Source organism: Ambystoma mexicanum, chromosome 7p (genome assembly GCF_040938575.1).
Source record: "Ambystoma mexicanum isolate Mex_15411 chromosome 7p, UKY_AmexF1_1, whole genome shotgun sequence".
NCBI classification, from domain to species: Eukaryota; Metazoa; Chordata; class Amphibia; order Caudata; family Ambystomatidae; genus Ambystoma; species Ambystoma mexicanum.
The window spans coordinates 228,708,821-228,735,761 of NC_090939.1; the positions used below are offsets into that span (position 1 = coordinate 228,708,821).

The 26,941-nt window shown below is 48.2% G+C and overlaps 1 protein-coding gene across 1 annotated transcript in view; it reads right to left on the reverse strand.

The window, feature by feature from the left end:
* CHAF1B (chromatin assembly factor 1 subunit B) overlaps positions 1 to 26,941 on the reverse strand; it is a 541,423-nt gene that overhangs the window by 261,997 nt on the left and 252,485 nt on the right. The window contains exon 5 of the mRNA XM_069636112.1: positions 23,129 to 23,252. Coding sequence (XP_069492213.1) covers positions 23,129 to 23,252 — 124 coding nt within the window. The remainder of the gene's footprint in view (positions 1 to 23,128; positions 23,253 to 26,941) is intronic.

Genomic DNA, 26,941 nt, shown 5'->3' on the forward strand with positions numbered 1-26,941 from the left:
CCAACAAGGAGAGGATCTCAAACATGCGCAAGTCCTCCAAGCAATAGCGGCCCTCCGCACATCACTCGAAGGAAGACTGGAAGAGGTGAAATCGGACATTCAGCTTATGCATCAGGACGCCCGCAACCTAACGGAAAAGGTCACAGTAGCAGAGACCACCCTCCAGGAAAACGTAGAGGACACTCGAGTCCTGAAGAGGACGGTCCAGGATCTGGAACAGAAAGTGATCAGGCTAGAAGCCCGCTCCGAGGTGGCCGAAGGACGGGCCCGCCGAAACAATATCCGCATACTAGGGGTCCCTGAGGACTCGGAGGGCCCAGACCCGACAGACTTCATCGAAACACTGTTGCTACAGGAAATTGGACCGGGTAACCTCTCCCAAGGGTTCTCCGTGGAAAGGGCCCACAGATCCCTCCAGAAACATCCTCCACCCGGATCCCATCCACGCCCAATTATAGCTAAGATCTTAAATTTCCGAGATCGAGAAACCATATTGAGATACTCCAGAGAAGGAGGGGAGATAAAGAGGAAAGATGCAACAATAGTTATATACCCCGACTATACCCCTGCAGTACAACGAGCAAGGAACTCCTTTATCTCGATAAAAGCCCGCCTAAGGAATCTTAATTTAAAGTACATGCTGCTCTACCCATCACGCCTCAAGGTTCTCTATAATGGAAAAGCGATATTCCTAGAGACTCCGGCCGCGGCCAACATGTGGCTAGAGCATAACTACCTGGCAGATGATGGAACAGGACCTTCAAAGTCGGACCGGGGCTGATTGGGAACTTGCCAGAAAGAGAAGGAAACGGGTACTCCCCGCATAACGACCGACCCCAACCAAGCACCATCCAATGCAAGCCTTCAGTAAAGTAAGCTATACAAGTAAGCTATATCGGACGAGAGCTCAAAGGACCAAACGAGTGAAGCTAGGCAACACACCCCACTGAAAACTGTGTGAGCAGCCTGCCCCCACACAACCTGATCCGGAAGGCCAGGAGTGGCCTGGAAGGCTCGGGACCCCCTGAGCGTTGCAAGTTGGGAGCAACTGCCAGGGACTGTTCATCTTGTTTTGTTTGTTTTTCCCCATTCAAGGCAATGGGAGTTACTCAAGTTACGGAATCTCCTACGAGTGAAATGAGCGATGCTGGAGAAGGTGGACGGGAGGGGAGACGGCATGGACCAGGGGACGCCGCGGAAGTCACTGGTGGGTGCCGGACTGATTCACTGACAACTCTATTGATTCGAAATAGCATCTAATACTAAAATAAAGATAATGACTTGGAATGTGAGGGGCCTGGGAACCTACATACGCCGGAATAGAATCAAGTCTTACTTGAACAGGAAAAGAGTGCAGATAGCGCTGCTGCAGGAGACGCACTGCACGGCGGACTCCCTGGCTAGACTGGGAGAACATTGGGGGTCAGGGCGTGAGCACTACCTACTCAAAATTCGCAAGAGGTGTGTACACTTGGATCCATCCCCAACTCCCTTTCCACCTAACCAGCTCTGAGACAGACCCTGAGGGCAGGTTTGTAATTCTCTGGGGCCGCTTGGAATAGGATGAAATATGCATAGTGAACTCTTACCTCCCCAATACTAACATTCCAGCACACTTGAACTCCATGTATGCTAAAATCGCACCTTACAGACATGGTATTTTCTTATGGCGGGGGACTTTAATTGTGTCCATGATGCAAGCCTTGACAGGTCCCAGACCCACCCGAAAGGGCCTCAGCGGCAACCACAGCTTTGTCCTTATTGTCAGATAGGTTGAACTGGCTGACGTCTGGAGAGAGCGCCAACCTGATTCTCGGGGGTACTCATACTTCTCCTCCCCTCATGATCTTCACACGAGGTTAGACTACATCTTCGTAGGCGAAGAACACCTGTCACGAATAGAAGCGCAATATTTGGGAAGGACCATTTCAGACCACTCACCGCTCCTAATAGATTGGAATCAAACTGGCCCCAGACCCCCTATCCCTATGTGGAGAATTCCGATAGACTCCTTAAGTGATCCGGTGTTCAGAGTAGAACTGCATGAATTTATAGATGGTTTTGTGGCGAGGAATACGGGAAGCGTTGCCCGCCTGAGCACGATGTGGGACGCTCTCAAAATAGTGGCGCGGGGGGAAATCATCGCGAAAGCAGGGGGCATCAGGAAACAATTGAGGGGTGAATTAGATCAGTCGGAACGACCGATTGAGCAGCTCGAATCTACCCCGGTGAATACTCACCAAAGGGAAGATAATCTTAAGGAATTTAGAGTTAAATGTGCCCAGGCTTGGGAAAGACTAGCCAAGTTTGATTATGCCACCAAAACAAACAGAATGCACAGAGAAGCCGATAGACCTAGCAGAATGCTGGCCTGGTTGTGTAGGGAAGAACACCCCAAGCACACGATTACCATGATACAGACTGAAGAAGGTAAGGTAGTACAGACACAACAAGATATAAACGAAACCTTCAAGGGCTTCTACGAACACCTTTACTCTCACAAGGATCAGGTTCCCCGAGACCAAATCATAGACACCCTGGAGGAAATAGGGCTCCCCAAATTGACCCCTGAACAGGCTGAAGCACTTGACGCAGATATACACCCAAGGGGGAATCCAACTCCCGAACTTCGAAAAGTACTACCTTGCAGTACAGCTTAGTTTTGTCACTAAATGGCTAGCAGATGAAGCCACATCCGAGACCCCCCTCTTGCAGACCCTAGTATCCCCGGTGCATATGAAAGAACTCATCTGGGCCCCCTCCCACCTAATGCGAAATGCCCCTTCCATGGCTATCCTGGGGCAAAAAGTATGGCGCAGGACAGTAACCCTCGCCTGCTCTAAGCCCCACTACTCCCCAGACATACCACTACTCTCGGACCTATATGGCTCCGTAGCAGATTTACACCAAATCAGGCGCTGGGAAAGGAACAGGATATACTCATGGGGGGACCTGTTTGCGGATGCGCCCTTTAAAGACTTTGAAACACTTCAGGAAGTAGATGGAGTCCATACGGGCCAGTTCCTGTGGTATCAGAAGATGAGAACCACAGCAAGAACCAAATGGTCGTCATGGCCGGAAGAACCGGAACCAAACCCCCTGATCACACTACTTTATGCTCTAGGCGAGGGCTGGAAGCCGGTGTCCCAGATCTATGCCCACCTGAGCGACGCCCCCAACCCACGAGGTCCCGCTTTGAGAGGCAAATGGGAAGCAGACATGGGCCGGGAACTGTCAGATGGAGAATGGGAAAGAGTCTTGACATTCCCCAAGTCTGTCTCCAGGAACCACAGGTTCAGACAAATACAACTCAACCTGCTACGCCGAACATACCTAACTCCATCCAGGCTGGCAAAAATCAAAAACACTTTGCCCTCTAACTGCACATGGTGTGGACAGAGCAATCCGGACTTGATCCACGTGTTCTGGAAGTGCATTAAGACACAATCCCTGTGGTCCGCTATACAGCAGACAAGAAACAATCTGGGGGTGACTAGATACAAATGGACCCCGGAGGAATGCCTGCTCGGCACATACACCAGACCGGCCAAACTCAAGCACCTCACCAGATTAATGGACATTATGTGTATACTGGCAAAGAGGACCATGGCAATGTCTTGGAAGAAAACGACTGGGCCCCAACAGAAAAGCTGGCACTCTGAACTGAAACGCTGGGTACGAGCAGAAACAACGGCTTGGGAGGACAGTGTGGCCAGATCCACAGATGATTCTAGTATGACCCTTGAGGCCTGGAAAGAACTCGCAGACTCCCTGTTCTACCCCTCAGATGACAAGCCCCCATGAATTGGTATGAACCCACTGAAACAAAACCATGAACTGAATTGACAAGACCTGTGACCACCACGCCGTCACCCCACTGGGCTTTCACAGGCATGGGCCCCCTCCTTTTTCCCTCCCTCTAGACCATCAGGATCCCCCCCCCGCTCCACCAAGCAACTTCACCTTAACAGCAAACACTGGGAGATAGTTAATGTAATGTTAATTTGTTAAATGTTAAATGTTTTATTCTGAAATGCTCATTGTCCTAGAAATGCGGACACGCCTGGTGTCCTGTAAATGTACTACATAACGATTGCCAATAAACAAATTTGAAAATAAATGGGTCTGCTGTCATTCCATCCCACATTTCTGCAACCTTTTTGGTACACTGTCCAACTTTGCAATTCCTGGGGGGGGGGCTCTGGGGACATGAAGCAAGCCCTTGGTGGAGTATCCCTACAAGTAACCAAGCCACCGAGTTCAACGTGCAGAAGTCTTAAGGGGGGGTTGGGTGCTAAAGGCAACAGGGACAGCTGAACCCCACCCCATAGTACTTTAATAAAGTCACACGTGTAACCACTAACAGATCAAATCAGTACTTGAAAAATAATAAACAGTATTAAAAAGAAACTAGCATGTTATGAAAACAGTATACCTATACAAGGACTCTTCTAAACCCAATTCTATATGTGCTGTCAAAGTCAGCCAAATCCCTGGGCTTCATTGTTGACAGTAGCCTTTCCTTTCAAAAGCACATAGCCAAAAAGGCACAAACTGCATGGCTACATAGCCACACTCCACAAAATCAAACCCTTCATTCGCCCAAACGAATTCTGTATGGTGATCCAAGCACTTGTTATCCGACACATTGATGGGGGAAAATGCCTGCCTTACTGGGCTTCCAGCCACACACCTGGTGCCCCTCAAAGCAGCACACCACGCTACAGGCCGCCTCATTACAGGTGCCCGCAAATTCGACTCTCTCCAACTCTGGGGCATGCTTGACTGCCTCCCTTCCTCGCCAGGATCATATTTAAAACTGCATGTACCAGCTACAAAGTGGTCTCAAACAGATCAACATTTTTGGCGGCTAAACATACCTCTGGAGGCTCCCGCATCTCACGTAGCAAAACTAAAAGGTTGTAGTCAAAGGTAGCCCCCCAAAGAGAAGATTTGCACACAGTCCCTGTCCTGACGATGGAACTCAATCTCAGATGCTCGAAATGCCCCTGCCAATATCTTGAGCTATGTTTGTGCTATACGCGAAACAATAAAAAGTGGGTCATTTGTCAAGGGCCACCCAAAATAAAATAAGCAGGGAGAACCAGGATATCATACAACTCACAAGCAGGTTAAGTACCTAGCATCCTGCACAACTAAGTGCAGTGTCTAAAGAGACAGGTCCTAGAGCCGGTAGTCCGCATATAGCACACATGATATATGATCAGTTATTTATAACGGCAAGGTATGGGATTACAAACGGGAAATTACAATCCCCAGGACTAAAACACATTTACCATAGATTTAGACCTCCTTGGGCCTCATAACCGTATTAATGTCCACGTTCCCACCACTAATGCATATAAGCCACAAAAAGGACATCACAGTGAACCTTAGCATAAAACCTCCCAAGAACCAACCATTTCTGTACAGATATACCTTCCTGATAAATTACATAGAAAAATATACACAGTTACCAGTTGGTGTTTCAAATACATTTACCATTGCAGAAATGAAGCATGACTAACAAGCATTGGCAATGCCAAGAGTTTGGGCTTTTGTGCAGGCATGGGAAGGGCACTTGCCATGGACTGCCATAGTGTTATTAACTGGCTGTTGATGGTAGCAGATGCAAAATGGTAAGAGTACATGTGCATCTAATAGCTGTGTCTGGACCATGAATACTTGTACACAAGCCAAAATTGTTAGCTTTGCCTGTGCCTACTTTTAACAGGGACTTCAATGAAGGATACGCATAATTCTTAGAGTGGCTCAAGCTAGGCCTGGTTAAGACTTATTACACCAGTAGCACCTTTGCAACTCCAATTAAATAATTAACTCAGCAGAATGCTTTAAAAAAACTGAACGTAATTGGAGTGCAAGGTTTATGATTCATTTTAGTTGTATCGCGCTCATACACAAGTGTTTCAGAGTGCGACCAGGCAAGAGAGGGGAACAAGGGAGAACAAAAACAATTATCTTACTAGGCCCAGTGACATTGAGAACAGGCAAGGGCATGGGAGAGGGAAAGGGGAAAAGTGTATGGGAGGGGGAGAAGTGGAAAGTCTGGAGCGAAGAAAAACAGAAATATAAATAATAAAGGCAACAAAAACAGTGGTAGTGCAGCAAGTGGCAAGTGCGGGCTTGAGGCAGCAGACACGGTATGTGAGATAAGTGCATGAAAATGGAGGGGTGGGCGGGTTGTATGGTTACAGATACAGACCCCAGTGCAGTGATTACCAGGAGGCAGTGAGGGTGGGTGGCAGGGTGAGCAGGTACCTGGGCCCAGAAGACAGAGGGTGGCCAGGTGCACAGTGCCGAGAGAGAAAAAGATCAGCAGGGGAGAGGAGGGGCGAAGGCAGAAGCAAAAAGGAATGTCTTTAGGTGCTTCCGGAACCGGAGATGGGTCTCCTCAAGTTTCAGAGTGGCAGGGAGGCTGTTCCGGAGGGAGGGCCCAGCCAAAGACAGATCTACCCCCCCACTCGCTTCTTTCAACAACAAAAAAACAGACCCTGAGGGAGTTCGAGGAAGAGGAGCGAAGAGATCGAGAGGGGAGGTATTTACAGAGGGATAGCAGAAGGTATTTTGGACCCAGGCCATAGAAAGTCTTGTGGACAATGCAACCGGTTTTGAATTTAATCCTTGCGTCAACTGGGCGCCAGCGGAGAGATTTCTGGGCTGAGAGATCTGATTCCAGGGCTTGAGGTCAAGGACAAGTCGCGCAGTCCTGTTATGGATGAGTTGTAAAGGGCAGAGAGTAGAGGCAGGAAGATGGTAAGGATTGTTAAAGTGTTGAAAGTGCCAATGAGGAGGTGTTTTGGGAGGAGTGGGAAAGGCCATAGGAATTAGCATGGCCATGAGCAGTCAATGGGTGGGCAAATAACCAAACGCCTACAGGTTGTGTCCCTCATATGCCATTTCTCTATCTGTATTCTAATTCAATCGTTTTAGATTAATAGGTGGTGCTAATAGCCCAAACTAAAAATGGATAGAAAAATCCCAGGCAATTACAGAACTGGTGAATCTTAGTGCAGAACTCACCTAACTCCTATGGAATTCAGTAAAAATTTCCAGGGGCAGGTAAGTATCCCAGAGACACTATAAGGAGAGTTCCAGTGCTAGTTCACAGTTCCATAGAATCACACTGGAAAAGTTAGTCACATCCACACTTCTGGAGGCATGTCTGTTCTACAAACAGGTACAGATGCTAGAACGATCAATTACAGGAAAGCCACTAGAGACCCTAAAGAAGAGCTCCAGAGGTCGGAAAATTGACCCCATAAAATTAATTTGCAGCAGAATAGGACCGCCCCTCAATGCATATCTATGGGGAATCACGGTTCCACATGGCTCCAGGAATCACCACCAGACCAGAGACACCCAGGAGTGAATATCGTGCATGTTCACCCCTTCCTAGGAGCCACAGATAGGTTCGGCAACAGTAGGTTTGGCATAAATGGTATGGTAGAAGGGGCTCAGCCCCTTTTTTCAAGACTATTCTACAGATGTGGACTATTCCAACAGGGAAACAGCGTATATGTATATGCCATTAAATGATGGATGGCTTTGCACTCTCCGTTAAACTCTGCTTAAACAGAGGTGTTCTTCCATTTCAAAATCTCTCATCTCTTCCTCTGCCTATCCAGTTCCCACATGACATTTTCCCCTACTCCTCTTTAGTTAGAAACCTCAGTGTCATCTATAAACCGTCTCATACTACTTTCATCTCCAAAACTGGAACACCAGTTTGCCTTAACCTCCTAAAAATTTGGAAATTCAGGGACCTCCTTCCTTTCAACACAGCCAAGCATCTTTTAACCACTCGTCTTCCCTAAACTGTACTACTGTGGCAGCATCCTCTTTGGTCTCCAACTATGCTTTCTGTCCTCTCGACAAGTTTAACTTCACTACCGGGACTCTGAACTCCCTCACTTGACACCACCTTCCCCGTACTGTCTCCAGCCTGACAATAAAAAAGACATTTAAAGGTCTTCTCCTGCTTCACAAATCGATCCACGGTAAGGCACCACTGTATATAACCTCTATCCAACTCTACAGACTTCTCGCAATCTCCTATCTGACTCAACTACTCTTGTGGAACCCCTCAGCCTCGCTGCACTTCCTCTTGCTTCGCTCTTGCATGGAATTCTCTTCCCCCAGACATCCAAGTAAATCCACCAAACGAAACTCCTACCTCCCCACCTCAGAGTTACTCACTTAACCCATCTCATCGGCTGGCATTTTTTCCCCTTGCCTCTAACCTGTCTCTGCCCCTCACTTCCTCTGCCTCCACTCTAGCACTTCACCCATCATGGTCACATCCCGAGCACAGTTAGCCGTACCACCTACACCTGGTACTTTAATGTCCAATATTCATTGCACTTAATCTATGTATGTCCACTTATGCATTGTCCCCGGTGACACTTCCATTTACTCCCCTCCACAACCTGGTAAAAATATCCTTCAAACTCACCCCATTGTAAGAAGCTCACTGCTGCCCGTCAAATCTGACTCATCTATTGTGCATTGTTTTATGATCAAAAAGGAGGGAGCATCATTTCTCCTGTATTTATAAATAAATATCCAAAGAGCACCCACCAGAGCAAGACCATTGAATATATAGGCTCGACTTATACAAGACTCGGAGCAAAATATGACGATTGGGGACCTCAGCGCAGACAGAAATGGACTAGCATCCGCACCGTGGCTTCGGTGAAACACTGGATGCAAGTAATCGTTCTGAAAATGATTAATATGCGGGCTTTAAACTCCCTGCGATAGGCATAAAAATCCATACACTTAAAAAAAAAATACATTGAAAACTAAAGTTGCCTCCTCATTGTGGTACCTTTAGATGTGAAAAGAAGGGGTTTGTGTGCAAGTGAATAGCAATGTTGAAACCGCATACAATCCACCTTGCAATGTGGATTTAATGATTAGACATCGGCATGTCCTGTTGCAAAAGAAAAAATATTTGTCTGGATTGGCGGAGCGATTGTTTTGCACAAATAGAATGACTGCCCTGCGCACCTCACATCTATAGACCGCTCTTTCTTCTCAAACCTAAGGGTCTGGAAAGAAAGCTGGTAAGTAAATTAACATGAAATTTTGAATTTAAGTGAAATATGGGAATAAGTTCCGAGTACAACCTTATTTTTGCATATTGCAACTAAAGGTTATCCTATTGAGAATGCTTGGAATTCACTTAATATACGCAATTGCTATGAGGAAAGCCATCTTGTGACAGCCCTTAGAGATGATTAAGTTTCGACTCAAAAGTCTACACAGGACTGTGTTTAGATGACAGCCTGCTTTCTAGGGATTTCGAGCAGTCCTAAGGAGCCGATCTAGGTGGGACAAGGCTCTTAACAAGGACTATGAAACGCTCCGCTTGACTAAATCCAACAATGCATCCATCAGCCTTTCGGCCAGACCCTCATACACTGCATCTTAGGTAATACAGCAGTGCGGCCCACCCAGGGTTCGGTCCTCAGTCACAAGCAAATGCAATTCACACTGTTTTCTACACCTACCCTAACATACATCACCAACAGAATACAGCAGAGTCTGAGGCGAAATGTATCTAGCCACACCCTACATTCTCCATTTATGACTAAAGAGGATGAGCATTTAACTCCTCCTTTTATCACTTCTTAATCCTCAGACTATGGTCTACAGAATGGATGCGCCCATGTGCTTGCTTTTGCAAATGTTGAGCATGAATAGTTCAAAATTTTTCATAGGATTTAAAAAAAAAATAAATGCAAGTATATTTTTTTTAATATTGCCTATCTATTTTTTAAATAAAATTTTTAGATGAACCACTCCTTTAAATAGATGGGTCTTGTGCTGGCTTTTCTGGCCCAGGTAGGTCCAAGGAATAGCAAAACCAGTTCATGCAAATAAAATAAGAATACGATTGCAGTAGCCAGTTCATAGCTTGTGAATTGGGGTGCTTTATCTGTTGGGTTAACCGGTTGCGTACTGCGTGCAATTTGATTGGTGGGGGGAGCGGCATGCGTGCGAGGGGAGATCGCACACTTCTCACCATCCAATTGGAGCAATGAGGATTAATGTGAGACTCGCCTGAAGCAATTAGTGAATCACGTTATGTAGGAGGGAGCCGGGGGAAAATGCATAAGCACATAATCGCTGGCCATACACCCCATAGTGTTCACTAGGGACCCTAGTAGCGGGTTGAGACAGGGCATTTTCTGTTTGTATTTGTTGTAAATAATTCTATGTTTAGATGACCCCATTGACTGAAGATTTGAATGTATTTGTATTTGAGCTCCGACACGAGTTCTTGAGCCAGTAACCTGCTTAGACCGTCTGCCAGAGAACTGTGCACCCCTGGAACGTGTTGGGCTTTAATGAACAGGTGTCTTTATGACCAATCCCACATTTTCAGGTAGAGTATCGACAATATCGGGGGAGTGTGTTCTACCCATTTGTTTATATAAAACATAGCTTTTGTGGTGCCTGTTTATCAGAACACTTTTGTAGTGAAGAACTTAGAAACTGCAGAGCTTAATTAATGACAACTTGTTTTAGAATGTTTATGCTGAAGATTGTTTGAGGTGTGCAACTGCCCATCACCTGCGAGTTTGTCAGCGAGTCAACCCATCCCAACATCTATGCATCTATTCACAAGTCAATGTTAATAAGTGTCACACCTGGAGGAAATTGTGGACGCTAGCCTGCGTCGCATCTAGATAGGTTTGTGAACATCGGCATCTGCCTCACTTAGATAGAATTAGGAAAGTTAGCATGTACCACACTTGATAGAACCCTGATAGAAATGCGAATGTTAACATGCGCCACACCTAGATGAAACTGTGAATGTTAATAAGTGCCACACACAGATGGAATCGTGTTTACTAGCCTGCCTCACATCCAGATAGGATATTGAAGATAAACAAGTGCCACACTAAGATGGAATAGAGAATGATAGCAAACATTACAGCTAGACATAGTTGCAAGGACAGCAATGCCAATTAACCAGTCCACTAACAATTTCACCCCTCTGCATACACCTCCCAAACTTAGCCTGCACCGTATCTAGATAGGATTGTGGATGTTAGCATCTGCCACACCCTAGATGGGACTTGAATGTTAGCATGTGCCACATTTAGAATTGAAAACATTTAGAATTGAAAACATTAGCCTGCGCCATATCTAGATAGGATTGTGAATGTTAGAAGGCGCTACACTTAGATGGAAGTACGAAGGCTAGCCAGTGACACATTTAAATGGAATTCTCAATGTTGGCATGTGCCACACTTCGATGGAATTGTGAACATTGGCCAGCGCCATCTACATAAGATTGTGAATGTAAGCATCTGCCACACTTAGATTTGAGAAAATTAGCCTGTATCGCATCTACATAGGATTGTGAATGTTGGCATCTGCCACACTTCGATGGAACTTGAATGTTAGCATATGCCACAATTAGAATTGAGACCATTAGCCTGTGCCGTATCTAGATAATACTGTGAAGGTTAGTGAGTGCCACACAGACAGAACTGTGAATGTTAGCATGTTAAATGTCATAACCCACTAACCAATTTAAGCTCAAACTTTCTGCATACTTTCTCACTCAAAAAACTCACAACCATCTGTCGCACAACAAGCTGCATGCACTTCACCACACCGCAACACAACCCACACTAACAGCACACACGGGCTGACACCGATCCAATACTCGCACTAAAGCTAACCACCCGGTGTCTACAGAGTTGAAGCTGCCAACAGTATACCACGCCTCTCACTATCCTACTCCCTCTTCACCTTACTAACCCATGCAACCCCAACAAGAAGGACCTTCACCTGAAACTGTCATTTGTGCACTTTTAACCTCAGATAAAGACTAGGACATGGTAACGTGGAAATATGAAAGTAAGCATCTTTCATGTCCTGGGTTGCCATTTAATTGCCTTGCTTTAGCACGTGGGTTACTCTAAACACAGGCCTCATTGTTCTGTCTTTTTTGCCACCAGAAAATGCATTGAGTAAATACATGAGCTTTCTTCGTGATAAGGTCGTTCCTCGAAGGCCCCTTTTAGTAATGGGTGTCCACTTCTGCTCTGAGTTGAAGGTTATTTGCTGGTAATTTTCAACTGTGCTGTGGTAGATTGTGAACTCATTTGACGCAGAAACCTACTTTGACTCGGCTTAACACAAATTTTACTCCATAAGAAGCTATGGTTGGCAATGCCAGTAAGACGGATTGCCCTCATCAGGACCCCTGCTCCCGCCTACCCTCTTCCTCTCTGGACGTCCTACCTTGGCTCTGCACCTCCACCTTCCAACGAGCCAAAGAATCTATGGGTCATATTCGACTCAACTCTCTCCTACTCGTCTCACATCGCGGACATCTCTAAAAACTCACTACCAACTGCAACTTCTCAGAGGTATTCTACCTTTTCTCACTTTCCCCCAGAGACTCACTGTCTCCAGAGCCCTGGTCCTCTCTAGGCTGGACTACTGCAACAGCCTGTTTCTCAACCTTAACTCTTATACCTCTTCTAACCTCGTCCACAACAGAACCGCAAAACTTAACCTTGGCCTCAAGCCCAGGAACTGCATCTCCCCGGCACTGAAATCGCTTCACTGGCTCCCTGTGACTGCAAGGATTACGTTAAAGACCCTTTGGATAGTCCACAAGGCTTTCTGAGGCCTGGGCCCACTATCTGCACTCTCTTCCTAAATACTCTCCTTCCTGAGCCCTCCCGCTCATCTTCCTCTAACTCTCTGCGGGTGAGCCACTTCTCCGAACAGACTTGGGGGGCGGGAGGGGACTTTCCTCCTCCTTCTCTCACCCCCTCCCCTGCTAACCACCTCTTTCTGCCCTCTGGCGCTCAACTACTTCTGCTCAGTTTCGCTGACTGGCTGCCTGGTGTTATCTTCAGAACCTCACAGGTCCCAAGTTTCATCGCCAGTCTCCTGAACTTGTCCCCAGACCTTGCACTTGCTGCAGCACTACTGCACTTAAGTTAATACCCATGAGAGTGGCATCTCTCTGCACTTAACCCATGTTCTGACGGGACTGGGCGCACTTGGTTCCTATTGCCCCTCCCCCAGGCACTTCGTGTTGTGTACTGCGTGATCTGAATGTACCATGGCTAGTAAGATAGTTTGTCTAGTCTTCCCCTCCCATGCATGGTTGCGCATTGAAACACTTTTGTAGAAGCGCATAATAAATCATCAATATTACATCCTGAAGCATATGTTCTTCCTTTCTCTTGGGAGGCCAGGAAAGTGTTGAAGACATGTGGAACAGTGCCCAGATTTCTGGCTGTTCAAACTACCAGTGAATGTGGTGTTGGCTGTACCTTTTCACCCAATGTTCATTTTCATCATTGTTCAGGCTGGTTTTAGAAAGGAATTTGCAGGGTGCTTCTTAACCGAACTGAGCAATTTAATAGTGAGGTTTATGCTCTTCCAAGTGTTCTATATGAAGACACTCTTCCTCTGCCTCCAGATTTTTTATAGATAACCTAGCATCAGTACTTTTTAGGAGGGCAGTGTACCACACTAGTCTTCCAAGGATAAATTTGTTATAGGAGGCTTCAAATATTCAGGTGATAAATTAGGTAATCGAGGAGTCAAGAATATCTTCTTTGAGAGGGGAGTCACCCTAATTTTCATCCTATTCCACTTCTGGGTCATCGGATGGCTATAAGCCATCTCTGTGTGAGCCCTTGAACACCCAATTGAAGGTCACCAGAGGAAGTTGATACTTTCTAATCTATCCTGTCTGGATTGCAGTAAGAGTTCATTCACCCATTGAAGGAGTGTCCATTGGAGACTGGCTTCTATTTCGTCTCGTAAATCACTCGTGTTTGCTTTCTTGCTCTTCTTCAAAGTAAGTTAAATCCAGTAAGCCCTGTTCTTGTAAAGCTGAAGATCAGGTTTGGCTTAAATACACACAAGATTCTTCTCCAGGCAGTGATTTTGTTGTCAGCCACTGAGGTGGTAAGGGCAGGCATCTGAAGTGGAGGATTCTCTTTTGCGCTCCCTGGGAATGAGCACATTTTTATGTGCTAAGATCAGTGCTCGAGTCTTTGGATGTGTTTGGGGCCCCTGAAATGTGTGCAGGTTGGAAGAGCACTCTGTAATATTATGGGGTCTGAAGGCATTTCAGAGCGATACATAGATGGTGTCTTCAGCCTTTCGACAGACATGTTCCGATGTGGATGCCGAGATTTCAGTGCTTGCTTTGCAGGTCGGCATCTTGGATTTTGAGGAAAGTGTTCTAATTATTTTACACTTGTGCAGCAGTCTTGTGGACACCAAAAGGGGTGTATGTAGGCTAGCTATGAGTGGGCCCACTGGAGCGCAGGCTGAATGCAAGGGTGCACCAGTGATAGCACCTCTTGTAGAAGCTGCTCGGGGTAGGAATAGTCCCAGTTTCTCGTTTGTTCAAGTTTGTTGACCACTCAGAAGATTTAATGTGTTCCAAGGCCTTGGCCTACATCTCATATGCCGTCTTGCATTTTAACCCACTATCTTAAAGGGTCTTGGGCTTCAAACTCTTGAACGTTGAACACTTATCCTCTGCATGGATGGGCAATGATTGCACACCATGTGAGCATATTTCCAAGCAAACTTGTAATTACATCCAGGAAAAAAGTAAACTATGTATCCTCCATTTGGAGTGAGCCAACCAAGGTAGCCAAACCAGTTTGAGGACGTGAAGTCATTCTCAATAGACACAATGTCATGGACTTCGGGATTGATTTTCGAAGATGCTGTGGAGTCATCAATCTGTGCCGAATGTCAGTGACCGTCGGTGCCAAAGAGTGCAAAGTAAAATTGTGTTTTATCCACCGTGTCTCACACGACCAACCAAGGGTGGAAAAAGTTAATACAAGGATACATACATGATGTTTCAGGAGTCTGACCTGAACACCGTTCTTGACATCCTTTTACTTGGGAAGTCAACAACTTGTTATACTGTGGACCAACCACTAGCTGGCAGACTATGTAAAGCATTCAATTATAAACAGGTTAACAAGCCATAAAAATCTATTAAAAAAATTAAAGCCATTGTAAATGTTTACAAACTATAAAAAGGGAAGCCTACAAATGCTGGAAAAGCCAAAATTATTCCTAACAGTCAAAATGAAAGATTTCTCAAACACAAACCAGGTATACTCAGACAATTTTGAAAAATGTGTCCAGAAAGTCGGCAATGGATTCTCTCCCAGTACAGACTGCTACAAGTTGTATCATAATACTAATAACGTTTAAATACAAAAAGAAAGAAACCAGAGGAGACCACATATTAACATGAAGCATTATTCAATATTAAAGGGTCTTCACTGGCCAATTTGTGGCAGGGATTAGTGAGGTTGTCACTAAACACTTTCACCTTTGGAATAGAGATTTTCTAACATCGAAAGAGCTTCACTGAATACAGTCATAGCTTCTTCATCCTTTCCTGGTGTGCCACAGAGTTTGGTGGGTAAGTTGCTGCTCATGCCATTTTTAAATTCAGCACCACCTGCACGTCCCTACCAGGCCCTGCAGACCCTGGTTGCCTTCCGCCAACCTCACGCTATTCCCTGCTCCCGCCTCGCTGATTGGCATGCATACCTGGAAAGGCATCTCTTTCCAAAAGCACATGCAATCATTATTTCCATTTCATCCTGCCCCACTGAGTTTGGTGGGCAAGTTGCCTCATACCTTTTTTAAATTCGGCACCACCTGTGTGTACATTACCAGGCCCCCCTGACGCCCGTTGCCTTACTCCCCCCGCCTCCAACATCTCCCCGCCTACCCAGTGGCTTGCAGTCCCACGAAACTCCTAATCCAGGAGTCACAGGGCAGCCTCTGCATGGGCAGCCATCAGCTAAGGGTAGCTCTCATTTAAGCAACTCAACTCTGATTGCCAGAAGTTCACCTGGGACACTTCCTCAGTCAACTTTCAGTGTCAGATAAAGGTGTGGGCGGGGAGTACCGCCATTAAGATCCTCCAGTAAAACCATACCATTCGTATTACCCATTATCTATCCTGATAGTGTACAGTAGCCATTTTGGCAGTCTTGGTGTGTAACAACTATCTAGATGGAGCCTAAATTACATACAGTAGCCATACTCCACATCTGAACTGTTGGTATAACCTTGTTATATTCCCCTGCTGCGCTCTGGGATATGACTGTGCTGGGCCCTATCGTTAGCCAATGTGTTCTGCACCATAGCTAGTTTGTGTTGAACGTTGCCACACCCCATGACTAGCCATCGTAAGGAGACACGGGCAGGAAGCACCACTATTACGGAGCTCCAGAAACCCAGCCTCTTTTACACTATGTAAACAATGCCAACATAGTTGAGCCTCTGTTGACTTGTGCTGCCCTCCATAGCCAGCCATTGTACTGAATTGTGCAAGGAACTGTGTTGCACCTACATGTGTACTAGGGGGCAGACGTCATGCAGAATTTGGATTTTGCAGGAAACTACGCCCAGATGTATTTTGAGGCAGGTCATTTGTTACACTAGACCTATTGGGCCAAGTGTCACATTTAGATTGATTTATGAAAAAAGTCCATGCGTCTCATTTAGATAGATTTGCCAAAATTAGCCTCTCACTTTGACAATCGTGAAGATTGGCCACCTAGTAGAACTTTGAGAGGACCCAATCTACTAACCATCCCACTCCTACTTCCCTACGACACACCACCCTTGTACTATACACGGCCATGGGCTAGCCAAATTACACACACGCAACATAACGAACACGGACCAACAACAATCCCAGGCATTGGATCTTACCCCTACAGACAACAAGTCAGTGCGCAAAACCATAACCTTAAAAACCTTTCAATTTTACATATAAAAGACACACTGAAGGAACAAGTTACTTATCTATAACTGTTCTCCAGCATGGGTCTAGCATGGATTCACATGCTCATGAATATTCCCCGTTGTCAGGCTGGGAATCCTTGGTAAAGAAAAAAATGAGTATCAGTTTCGTTTCTGATCTGTCTTTCTTAGTAGTAACCAATCACTGGTCTCTGGGTCATACTGTCCCCAGCCAATGACTGCCCTCTCCCTAAGCCCCGCCCCTGGCAGCCATCCTCAGATTTGATAGCACGTGAAGTGACAGTATGACCAAGTGAAGAGCCGCAGAGGGGAAGGAGGGAGGGTTCGCATGTGAATCCATGCCAGGCAAGTAACTTGTTCCTTCTCCAGCATGGATTCACATGCTCATGAAAATAAGAATACATAGTAGTACACACATGCACAACCACGGGAGGTGGCAAGGCTCAACATTAAGCATTACATAAAACTCAACATTAAGCATCTCTTACCTCCTCACCAGGCTCACCTTAAGCGAACAGGTTGCGCAGCACTGCCCGGCCGACTCTGGACTCCTCCCTGGAATCCCAGTCGATGCAGTAGAATCTTGTGAAGGTGTGCGTCGACCTCCACGTAGCAGCCCTGCAGATGTCCAGCAGGGGCACACCAGACAAGAACGCTGTGGTAGCAGCGATCGCTCTGGTCGAATGGGCTCTCGGACAGGTGGGCAACGGTCGGTTTACCAACCGATGACAGTGCATGATGCAGCCGGAGAGCCATCTGGAATTGGAATCCTTCAAGAGAGCCTTGCCTTGGTTCAAAGGTCCAACTTTCACAAACAGCTGTGATGTCTTCCGAAAACTCTTCGTTCGATCCACGTAGAACTTCAGCGCTCTAGCTACATCCAGTGAGTGCAAAGTCCTCTCGGCCAGCGACAAAGGCGACAGGAAAAAGACTGGTAACACCAAGGGCTCGTTGAGATGGAAGTCCGACGGCACCTTTGGCATGAAGGAGGGGGGCGTCCTCGGCACTACCCTCGTCGTGGAAAGTCAAGTATGGAGGCTTGCAGGATAGGGCCTGAATCTCTACCACACGTCGTGCAGAGGTGATGGCCACAAGGAACGCTGTCTTCCACGACAGGAACTTCAACAGAGCCGAATGCAAGGGCTCGAATGGCGGGCCAATGAGCCTGGTCAGCTCCACGTTGAGCTCCCACGCCGGGGCTGGAGCCTTCACCAGCGGGAACGATCGAAACAGTCTTTTCATAAACTCCTTCACCAGGCGATGAGACCACAGGGACGACTGTCCTGCAGTTCTGGTGTATCGGGAAATCGCTGCCACGCTGCCAGATGCATCTTGATGGAAGCATGAGCTAGTCCAGCTTTTGCCAGCGACAGTAAGTATGGTAGCACTTGAGGGGCTGTAATCCGTAGAGGGTTGATCTTCTGTGCACGGCACCAGACAGAGAACCTCTTCCACTTGTGTCCGTAGCACTTGAGAGTTGAGGACGCCCTGGCCTTTGCTACAACCTCTCTGCAGTCAGCCGGATATCGTACCCTCCAAACTCTAGTGCTGCAGGAGCCAGGCCTGCAAGTTCAGCGACTCTGGGTCGTGATGAAGAAATGGTGCCTCCTTCTCTGGAGAGAAGATCTGCGTCCGTCGATAGTTCGACTGGTGGGGACGCTGACAAGTCCAGAAGGTCCAGGAACCATATCTGTCTCTGCCACGCCGGTGCGACGAGCATCATCCTGCACCGGGACCTCTTGAGTTGGTTTATGAGCCCGTGTAGCAACAGCAACGGAGGGAAACGCATACAGGACAGGCCGTCCCAGGGGAACGAGAAAGCATCGCCCATGCTCCTTGGCTGGGGGAACCTGCTGGCGAACCCCTGGCACTTGGAGTTCTTCGCTGTTGCGAACCGGTCGATTTGGGGTTTGCCCCATCGCCGGAAGAGTTGATCCACTTGATCCTGGCGTAGTTCCCACTCGTGGCAAGAGCGCAGCTCCCTGCTGAGTGAGTCGGCGATGGTTTTTATCCCTGCTAGATGAAAAGGTACCAGAAACATCCTCTGGGCAACGGCCCAGTGCCACAGATCCTGGGCTACCTTGGACAGCGCTGGGGATCTGGTTACTCCCTGCTTCCGGATGTAGAACATCGTGGTGGTGTTGTCGGTGTAGATCCTCACCACCACGCCCTTGAGGGACGGGAGGAATGACTCGAGGGCCCTGAACACTGCTCAGAGCTCCAGTATGTTGATGTGGAGAAGCCTCTCCTACGGGAGCCACAGGCCTCTCGCGTGAAGATCTCCGGTGTGCGCTCCCCACCCCTCCAGGTAGGCATCCGTCGTCACTGTCACCTAGCAAGCTGGGGTCTGAAAGTCTGTGCCCGCGGCGAGATGCGCGCGGGTGCCCCACCATCGAATTGCTTGGCGGAATACTTCATTGAGCGAGGTCTTGTCCTCGAAGCTGCCAGTCGCTTGCATCCAAGGGCCTCGAGGAACTCCTGCAGAGGACGCATCCGAAGCCTGCACAGGCGCACCAGATTGATGCAAGAGGACATCATCCCGAGAAGGGACTTGATGGACCTCACGCTGGCCACGTCCATGGCCAGCAGACGCTGCACCTTGCCCAGACTGGCCTTCGTCCTTTCCTCCGACGGCGAGGCCAGTAGCGCCACTGTGTGGCGTTTGGCTCCCAGAAACAGTGCAACCTGCGACTGAACCAGGTGGGATTTGGGGAAGTTTATGGAGAATCCCAGGTCCATGAGCAGCCGGACGGTCTTCGTTGTGTGTTCGACCGCTAGCTCCCTTGTTCCTGCACGGATGAGCCAATGGAGAATCCCAGGTCCATGAGCAGCCGGACGGTCTTCGTTGTGTGTTCGACCGCTAGCTCCCTTGTTCCTGCACGGATGAGCCAATCGTCCAGGTAGGGGTAGATGTGGATCCCTGCAGGCGCAGCCGCGCTGCCACTGGAGCTAGGCACTTGGAGAATACCCTGGGCGCCGACTTCAATCCAAATGGGAGGGCCTTGAACTGGTACTGCCGCCCTTGGACTACAAACCTGAGAAACATTCAGTTTCCTTCTAGGAAGGGGATGTGAAAGTACGCATCCTCCAAATCCAACGACGATAGGAAGTCGCCTTCCTCCAGCTGGCCCAGCACGTGCTGGAGGGTGACCATCCGGAACTTCTGTGCCTTGATGCATTTGTTTAGCCGACGCAAGTCCAGGATGGGACGCCAACCTCATGTCTTCTTTCTGACTAGGAAGTATCTTGAGTATACTCCGGAGCTCCGGAGCCTCTTTGGAACGAGCGCGATGGCTCCTTTCTTGAGCATCGCCCTTACCTCTAACAGCAGTTGAGGGACGTGGTTTTCCTTCCTGGCCACGGGAGGAATTCGGGGCACTTTAGAAATTCCAGAGTGTGCCCGTGGGACAAGGCATCCAGCACCCAACTGTTGGTGGAGATGGACTCCCACACGCTGACAAACCTCGTCAGCCGGCCTCCCACCGGGGTGCTTCGGTGGGGGACCAACGCGACGGCTGGTTGTCTTGCTTGGAGGCGGCCTTACCGCCTTGGCCTCCCTGGCGACGACGGCGAGATCCACCTGACTTGCCTCGTCCCCTGTAAGCTTCTTGTGACGAAGAGAGGGCCGCCTGACGGTACGTCGAGGAGCCGCCGCCGAATCCTTTGGAGGCACCTTGCTTGCCTCTGGAGTTCCGAAAGGGCAGCCGCCGTTGCTGCAGAACTCCCAAGGCCCGAGCCGTCTCCCTGTCGGTCTTGATGGCCTGCAGTGACTCATCCACTGTCTTTCCGAACAGATTGTTCCCTTCGAAGGGCATGTCCAAAACCTTGGCTTGCACTTCTTGGCGGAAATCCATCGCCTTGAGCCACCCCCGCCGTCGAAGGAAAACACTGTTGCCCAACTGGCGGAAACTGGTGTCTGCAATGTCCGTGGCCACAGTTATGGCGTGGTCCGACGCCACCTCACCCTTCGGTAGGATCGCCAGGGCCTCTGCCCTCTTGTCTGGGAGGAAGTCCAACAGGGGGGCGATCTTGTACCACAACTCCCTGTCGTAGCGGGCCACAATCGCTAGGGCGTTGGCCGCCTTAATAGTCGTCGCCGCCGAGATGACTCGTCCCATGGCATCTAGTTTCTTTCCCTCGCCATCCGGTGGGGAAGTTGAAGCCGAAGCCCCCCCCCCCGCTTTCTTCTTGGCCGCTGCCGAGACGACCGAGTCCGGGGTCGGTTGTGCTCCAAGGCACAAAGGGGCGCCGTCGGGGCCCGGTACTTATTCTCGTACCGGTCCGTTTTGGCAGGCATCATGGACGGGTTCTTTGGGAGAGCAAGTCCCTTGTCCCAGATGTCATCCAGCAACGGCACCGCGAGGACCGTCTTCCTCTTGGCCTCGCGCCTTTGGTAGAGGAAGCCTTCCTTCTTTTCTTCGGGGCAGAGCTGAAAAAGCTTGGACGCCCTGACAATCATGGCATGGAAGGATCCAATTTTGTCGGAGACGCCGAGGAATCGGAGACGGGAGGTCAGTCCCGTCATCGCCGCAGTTATCATCCATCCCCGTCGTGGCCGTGTCTGTTCCCGTGTCATCCCTCGGGGAGCCGGATGAATTCTCCTCTTGTTTGGAGGCGATGAAGGCTGAGAAGGCCGTGAGGGCTGAGGGGGGAGCCGGATGAATTCTCTTGTTTGGAGGGCTTCCCGACGGGCCCCGGTTCAGCAGGGTCATCCGTCGGGGGTAGGGACAGTCTCGTCCTTATCTCTGCGCATAAGGTTTGGATTGCTGACAAAATGGCCGCAGAGTCATCTTGTGGCTCGGGCTGTGACGGGCGTGCCGGGTGCGACGGTTCCTCCTCCACGGGAACCGCATCGCCGCCACCCTCGCTCTCGTCGGGATCCCTCCCGTGGGACCGGCCCTCTTCCAAATTTTCGCTCAGTTCCTCCTCTGAGGTTGTGTCCGTAATGGCCACCTGCCCCTCCCCCCCCTCTTTCCACTGTGGTCTTCACGGGAGTCTTCTCGATGGGCTTAAAAGAGGATTCCCTCCGCGGAGGCAGGGAAACTCTGGGCCCCGAGGTTGTCTCCACTGGGAAAGCCTCCACAGGCTTCGCCAGGGCCGCAGCAACTCCTTCAAATCGAGGCCTTGGCCGGGATCAAGGCCTTCACCACCTTGGGTGTGCTGGAGGCCTTCACCTTAGGGGGAGGGTCACCGCCTCGCTCCCCTTCGGCCTGTTCCTTCGAGATCAACCGGGGCCTCTCCAGAAGCTTAGCTGGGTTCGCGGGTTTTCTCTTCCCCGAGCCAGAGCGTTGGCTCGCGGTTGATGGCGCTCGGTGCTCCCGGTGCCCGCTGACTCGCAGTGCTTTGCCTTCTGTTGGGCCCCAGTCGCCGGGGCGCCCTCACAGGACTAAAGACCGCTCTGACTTCTGCATCCAGGGCAGATCCTGAACAGTTTGCCGGGAGTCGAGCTTCCCTTCTCCTGGGCCATGTTCTTCTCGTCCGCGAGGTAGGCCTCAGAAACTTCTGGAATCCTCCAAGAAGCGTAACTCAACGAAAACTTCACCCTTGAGGGGCGTAGATAAATCCGAAACGGTACCCCGTTGATCGCAAGTAGAAACTGTGGAGCTTGAAGCTCGATTAAACCGAAAAATGAGATAAATCTCTTTGAAAAAGCGAAAAAAAACGCAGTAAAAGCTTGAGAGCTAAGCACGAGGACTCCCAACACTTGAACCTGCGGTAAAAATCTGAGGATGGCTGCCAGGGGTGGTGCTTAGTGAGAGGGCGTCATTGGCTGGGGACAGTATGACCCAGAGACCAGTGATTGGTTACTAAGAGACAGATCAGAAACGAAACGGATACTGATTCTTTTCTTTACTGAGGATTCCCAGCCTGACAACGGGGAATATTCATGAGCATGTGAATCCATGCCAGACCCCATGCTGCAGAACATAACAGACATTCACATACGACAAAACCCAGGCATTGGACCACACCCTTACGGATACACAAGCCAGTGAGCTCAACCACAACCTTAAATACCAGCCAATTTACAGACAAAACACACAACCCTAACAAACATTCACATACAACGAACAACCCATGCATTGGGCCTCACCCTTATGGATACAAGCCACAGACACCAGTTTCTTCTGGTTCTGGACCTATCCTATCCCTCTACCCTCACTAACCAACCCAGTCCTCTTTCTTGCATAGCCATGAGAGTGACTGGAGACTGCCACTGGGTGGTAGCGGTGCGTGGTATAAGTCAACATAATATAACAACTAATTGGATGAAATCTGAATCTAGCATGGCCACAATTACCTCAAAGTTTTAAAAACTGTCCAGTTCTCCTTGCAAAGCAGAGCTTCGTCATCTTCTGTAGCTTGAAATGATGCAATCTCAGGTTCTTTGCTGTCATTCAACTTCCACAAAAGTATAGCAGCATCTGAGAAAGTAACAATAGAAGGTTCTTAAATTATGTGGCAAATATATGGGCCAATTACTACTACATGCTTAAAGGTCTGCATCTGCAATGAAGGCCACATTATGGTAAAACGTATGTATATTTCAAAAACAGGGACATTTACAATATTCCCCATAAAGGTGCCTTTTACAGTAGCACAAAGAGAACAGAAGTGGTGAACAGGTGCAAACATGTGGGACATAACAGGCGACTTACAAAGATAACATTAATCTGGGGGGGTTGGACAATTGCTTCAAACTAAAGAGTACCACGGACCAAAATACAAAATTACATCAAGCTGCACTGGAAAGTACGGGGTGGTCCGACAGGGAAAATGGGGAAGAGGTCCCTCTTTAGTAAATAAATGGCATTTAAGCGGACCTTTAAAAACATCCACAGTTGGGTTGGCTTTAATTGTGATGGCCAGTGGATTCCATGAGGCTGCATATGACAGTAACTAGGAGTGCATAGGAGGAGCGGTGGGAATGAGGCGGTGAGTAAAGTGATCTACCGGTGGAGTAAGTGAAGGCAGGAGTAAGCATAAGCATTAGTCGTATTTTCTGAACACAACAGATTCGTAGAGTGGTGATTAAGCAATGAACAAAGTTTCTGACTATTGAGATGTTAATACGAGCAGCAGGGTGTATTAAAAGTTACTATCAAAGTGAACCCCAAAGTTGAAAGACTTGGGCAAGGGAGCAAGAACAGGGGGCATAAATTCAGGTCACAAGCTACAAGTCAGCCATAATAAAAGTCGCTCACCACTTCAATTCTATACATACACACAGCACAGCATTACTTAGTCGACACAAGTCAAATATCAGAAAATGGCTAGTGGCGAGTGCACATTTTGCCACCCTGAGCAAGAAAATCAAGCAGGAAGGATATGGGGAGGGGAGGAATAGCGTTGGAAGGCACGAGAAAGAAGTTTGCACGAGAGTCATCAAGCGATCGATTACTGTTGTACAACTGGACATCTCTTCAGATATGGCTAGTGTGAAGGAGTGAAAGTAGACTATTTGGGTGGCGTCAGCAAAGTGGTGACAGTGAAAGCCAAAGAAATAAATGTCTTCCTAGAGTATAAGTATAGATGGTGAAGGACTGACACTTGGGGGACACGAACGGGGCTATGGAGGGGGGAGGGGGGAGAAGAGAGGAGTCAAAGGTTTGCATGTTTCTGGAGTTTCTAAAATGAGTGACTTTCCAAGTAGGAGGTAATCGAGACGAGAGCAGGTTTGTGAAACACAAGGTCATGGAGTGTGAGGATGATAAAGGAGAGGTAGACAGTGTATAAAGCAGCAGAGACAAGGAAGGAGTATAAAAGGTGACTATGGAGTGGAGAGCTTTGGGAAATCTTATAGACCTGTATGAGTGCAGTCTCGATGGAGCCAGACGGAATTGGATATCTAAGGCAGTTTTCCCTCAAAGAATGTAGTGACGGGTTATCAATTTCAAAGCGCTCAATTCTTTTGTGGTCTATCGCCATTTCAAGATGGAGGGTATTCATTTGCTGAGAGAGCATCTCCTTCAGTGAAATAAGATGGGAAAGATAAATCTGAAAGACGCATACCTGGCGGTCCCCGTTTAACCTGCCCAACAGGAATATTCAGTGTGCAGGTTCGTTGGCAGTTCACCTCTCCCCCGTTCAACCCAGCCTCAGCCCTGTGGAGTTGCACAAAGCTTCAGATCCCGTAATGTCTTTCCTAAGAGCGAGGGGTGCGAGAATAGTAAACGTGGATGGCATGCTCACTTTAGCACAGGAGTTACTATTTTTTATTTACATTTTTTGAAGCGCTCACAAAGCCCGTGGGCATCGAGGTGCTGTTACAGGAATTTGTTTTTAGTTGCGTAGTTTGTCTTAGTATTTATAACGTGCTTAAATACCCAGAGGTTTCGAAGCGCGGACCCGGGGATCGAACCTGTGTTGCTTCGTGTCATCTTGCTTCCAAGGCGAGCATGTTGCCGCTGAGCTATCCTCCCGGGATACTGCTGTCCATTCTCAGGTTGAGGATTGCTCTCCTTCAGGATCTGGGGTTCGTTATCAATCTCAAAAAGTCTATTCTTGTTCTTACATGATGCATCCAATTTCTGGGCTTCATTATAGACTCTCAGCCGTGTCGGCTGTTACTACCTCAGAAGACGAGGAAAGGTATTGGGCTCCAGATCAGGTCAATGTTACCTAAGAGGTCTCTATCCAAGTTCTAGCTCGGGTCATAAGAATGTTATCCGACTTGATTCAGGAGATTCTTCCGGCTCTGTTGCACTACAGGGCTCTTAAGATATTGAAGACACGACATTTTCAAGGTGAGAATTCATTTGCAAGTTGTGCGACTGTCCCCGGATGCGACATACTATTTACAATGATGGCTTCAACACAGAGTCCTGGAACAGGAGAGCCATCTTCAGGTTTGCTCCCGATATAAGAGTCAGATGTCAGTATGTCAGGTTGGGGAGCAAGAAAACTGGAGGTTTCTACTGGTGGAAAATGGTGCACTCAAGAACAGTCTTCATATACACAGTCTCAAACTCCTTGCACGTCCTTTTGATGCAAAACATTTACCAAGGACAAGCTGAATTGTTGGGTTCTGCTAAGAATGGACAATGTCTCAGCACTGAGATACATGAACCAGCTGGGGGAAACTTGGTACAAGGTCCTACCAGACATAGCACAGGATTTCTGCCATTTTTGCCTCAGCCACAAAATAATTCTTCAGGCATATTACCATCCAGTGTTAGTCAACAGTAGCAGATTGCAACTCAAGCTTCCATCAAGATTGAAGAGACTGAAAGCTGAAGTGTAAAATGTCCCTTCTATCGGATACTTGAATCCCGTTCCACACAGATCCCTTTGCCTCTCGCCTCAATTTCCAAGTGCCTCGATGTTTCAGTTGGCGCCCGGATCCAAAGGCAGTGGCTACCGGGAGAAAAGTCTCAAGGATTGGACTCTACCGAGGGTTTCCCGTCTTCACCAATTGGGGGGAAAAGGTATTCCACAAGTTAGTTTTGCAAGATCAACTCCCTGTGTTGGCATGGAGGATTTCTGCAAGTGCTGGGCATTCCTGGGCCATTCAGGAGACGCTTGTCAAGCTATCCGAGACTTATGGTATAGTTCCACACAGATTTCCTACTCAGCAGTAGTTTGGTGGGCTGGTGTGTGGAAGGATAGCAATCCCCATTCCTACTTCTCCTCTGGAGGTAGTTCACTATACAACTATTGACTTCTGCTCTGCCATCTGTGCTGGCCCTATTTTGGTTAAAAGAAGAGCCGATGGGTAGACCCTTTCGAGTAAGGGAAAGCATTGCGGTCCAGTCGGATTAAAGTTCCTCCTAAGGCCAAGTACTGTTTTTTGGGATGTTAATATGGTTTTCCATTTGTTTCAGTCATGGCCATCAAATGAGAATGTCTCACTTCAACAGTCTGCAAAGGTCACCATGCAGTTATGCCTCATTTCCATTAAAAAGAGTTTTTGATGTTAAAGCATTGGATGTGGATAACAAGGTTTACTCAGGATAGGTAACTTGTTATCAATCGCAGAACGAAGTGAGACTACCTCGGTTTCGTATCCTTTCCCAAAGGATCAGAAATGATGTATGGTCCATTGTTTGTAGTGTGTGTGGCTAGCATATTGCCATCTCCGCTCACCCGTCAATTGCCGAAATCAGTCAGAAAA